This window comes from Acyrthosiphon pisum, chromosome A1, assembly GCF_005508785.2.
Source record: "Acyrthosiphon pisum isolate AL4f chromosome A1, pea_aphid_22Mar2018_4r6ur, whole genome shotgun sequence".
In the NCBI taxonomy this organism is placed as follows: domain Eukaryota; kingdom Metazoa; phylum Arthropoda; class Insecta; order Hemiptera; family Aphididae; genus Acyrthosiphon; species Acyrthosiphon pisum.
In genome coordinates, this window is record NC_042494.1 from 133,428,844 (window position 1) to 133,430,692 (window position 1,849).

The 1,849-nt window shown below is 28.6% G+C and overlaps 1 protein-coding gene across 1 annotated transcript in view; it reads right to left on the reverse strand.

Moving 5' to 3' along the window:
* The window catches only part of LOC100573973 (PR domain zinc finger protein 10), a 50,455-nt gene that overhangs the window by 12,551 nt on the left and 36,055 nt on the right, over positions 1 to 1,849 (reverse strand). Inside the window, exons 7-9 of the mRNA XM_029488359.1 lie at positions 1,154 to 1,275; positions 935 to 1,092; positions 167 to 305 (exon numbers count right to left, since the gene is read on the reverse strand). Coding sequence (XP_029344219.1) covers positions 167 to 305; positions 935 to 1,092; positions 1,154 to 1,275 — 419 coding nt within the window. The remainder of the gene's footprint in view (positions 1 to 166; positions 306 to 934; positions 1,093 to 1,153; positions 1,276 to 1,849) is intronic.

Below are 1,849 nucleotides of genomic sequence, written 5' to 3' on the forward strand. Positions count from 1 at the left end.
TATTCAATCAGAATTTCCATACTTATTACTGAAAAAAATTGCATTAAAATAATATATTGATTTTCTACGGAGATACTAAGGATGATACGGGACTTCTGGGACACACTGTATAGTATATACATTTTATAGATATATATCTAAACAAATAAAAAATTCTCATACTTACAGAATTACATTCCGGACAAGCGGTATCGGTTAACGTAACTTGTTCGACATCAAACTCGTCTTCGTGCAATTTGATGTGTATTAAAATGGTTTCGCGTTTTGAGAATTTCAAATCACAGGCCACACACAGCCAAATATTTCTAATTATAAAAGAAGGGCAAACCACTATTAACAATTATGATTTTAAGATGGTGGACAAAGTGGGTACCGCTTTGCTTTGACATTAGATGTCGCGTTGGTTATTGTAATGATGCGTTAAATTTGAAATCAACGATATAAAATCATTGTATCATTGTATACGAAAAACGATTATGAGCAAAGATGGCCTGTCAGCCTAGATTACGAAGTATATTTTATGATATTATTGCTATAAAGTAATTCAATTGACTGTTAATAATACAGTGGGCTGAATTAATTTTTTCCGAAAACATTGCATTTGAAAATGTCATTGAGTGTATAAAATATAATAATATACTTATATTTATTTTTAAATAATAACAATTTCACTAAAATTGTTGCTCTTCGATGAGAAATTGTTTATTTACGGGTAAATAACCAGTGTCGTAAAAATGTGAACTTCAAACGCTTTCAAACGCTCATAAAGAGTACTGGGATAGTTTTCACCCACTTCAAAGTACTAACTAGATTCACTTTCCTACCAGAAAAGATACAGAAATTAAGGATCGGAGCATTTTTACTACTCCAAAAGGCAATGATAGAGACAAATACAAAATACACTTTATACATACAAACAACTATAATGACTTACTTGATGCTATTGTTTGATCTTAATTTCATTCTATAGGTGTTTTTAGAGTTATTCTGTGCATTGACGCAAATATTACACTGTGCATTATTTTTACCAAATCGATTGGAAAATTTTCTTTTTAATGTCATATGCTTGCAAGTCGTTGATGATGTTCTCATCTAAGAAAATAATCAACAATTTAATGTCAAACTATTTAAGTGAATACCGTTAACCACATACCATTTTTCCTTTGCTCGATATATGATTTCTAAAATGTTCAGACGGTTTGTTCAACTCCTGCGATATTTTCAACGATTTAAACGTTTTTCGTGCAACAGGAGGAGAAATACCATGATTGATTACTAAACAAACATTTTTATTTTATTTCATATTGTTTATAATATATTTTTCAAAATTCTTAAAATACATATAAAAATTATAATTATGATTTATTATATTATTAATAATCTATATCTATATCTATACTATTATATAAAATGGTAAGGGTTTTCTTGGACTGCGCTAACCGAGAAAACTACTGAACTGATTTGGCTGAAATTTTTTTACTGTTATACTTGACAGTCTGCTGGAGGTCATAGTACCAATTTTGTTTAGAAAAATCCACTAGAAAAGTAGGAAATATGGATGTCAAAAATACAACAGTGGCGCAATCTGTCCAGAAAAAAATAAACTAAATAATAAAAAAAAAAAAAATAAAGTTTATTGTTGCAGATTAAAATAATAATAGTATATTATAATATATTGGTTTCTATTGGTTAATCGGGCATGTTTGTTGATTTGAGTTATTATTTTTTCGTAAATTACGTGTAGGGCCATTACGAGCATAATTTGTGCTTACTTTTTGATTATTCTTATGAGTAAATTTCGGGTAAGTACAACTTACTTTAGTTTTAGTACACTTGTGTTAATAAAAAA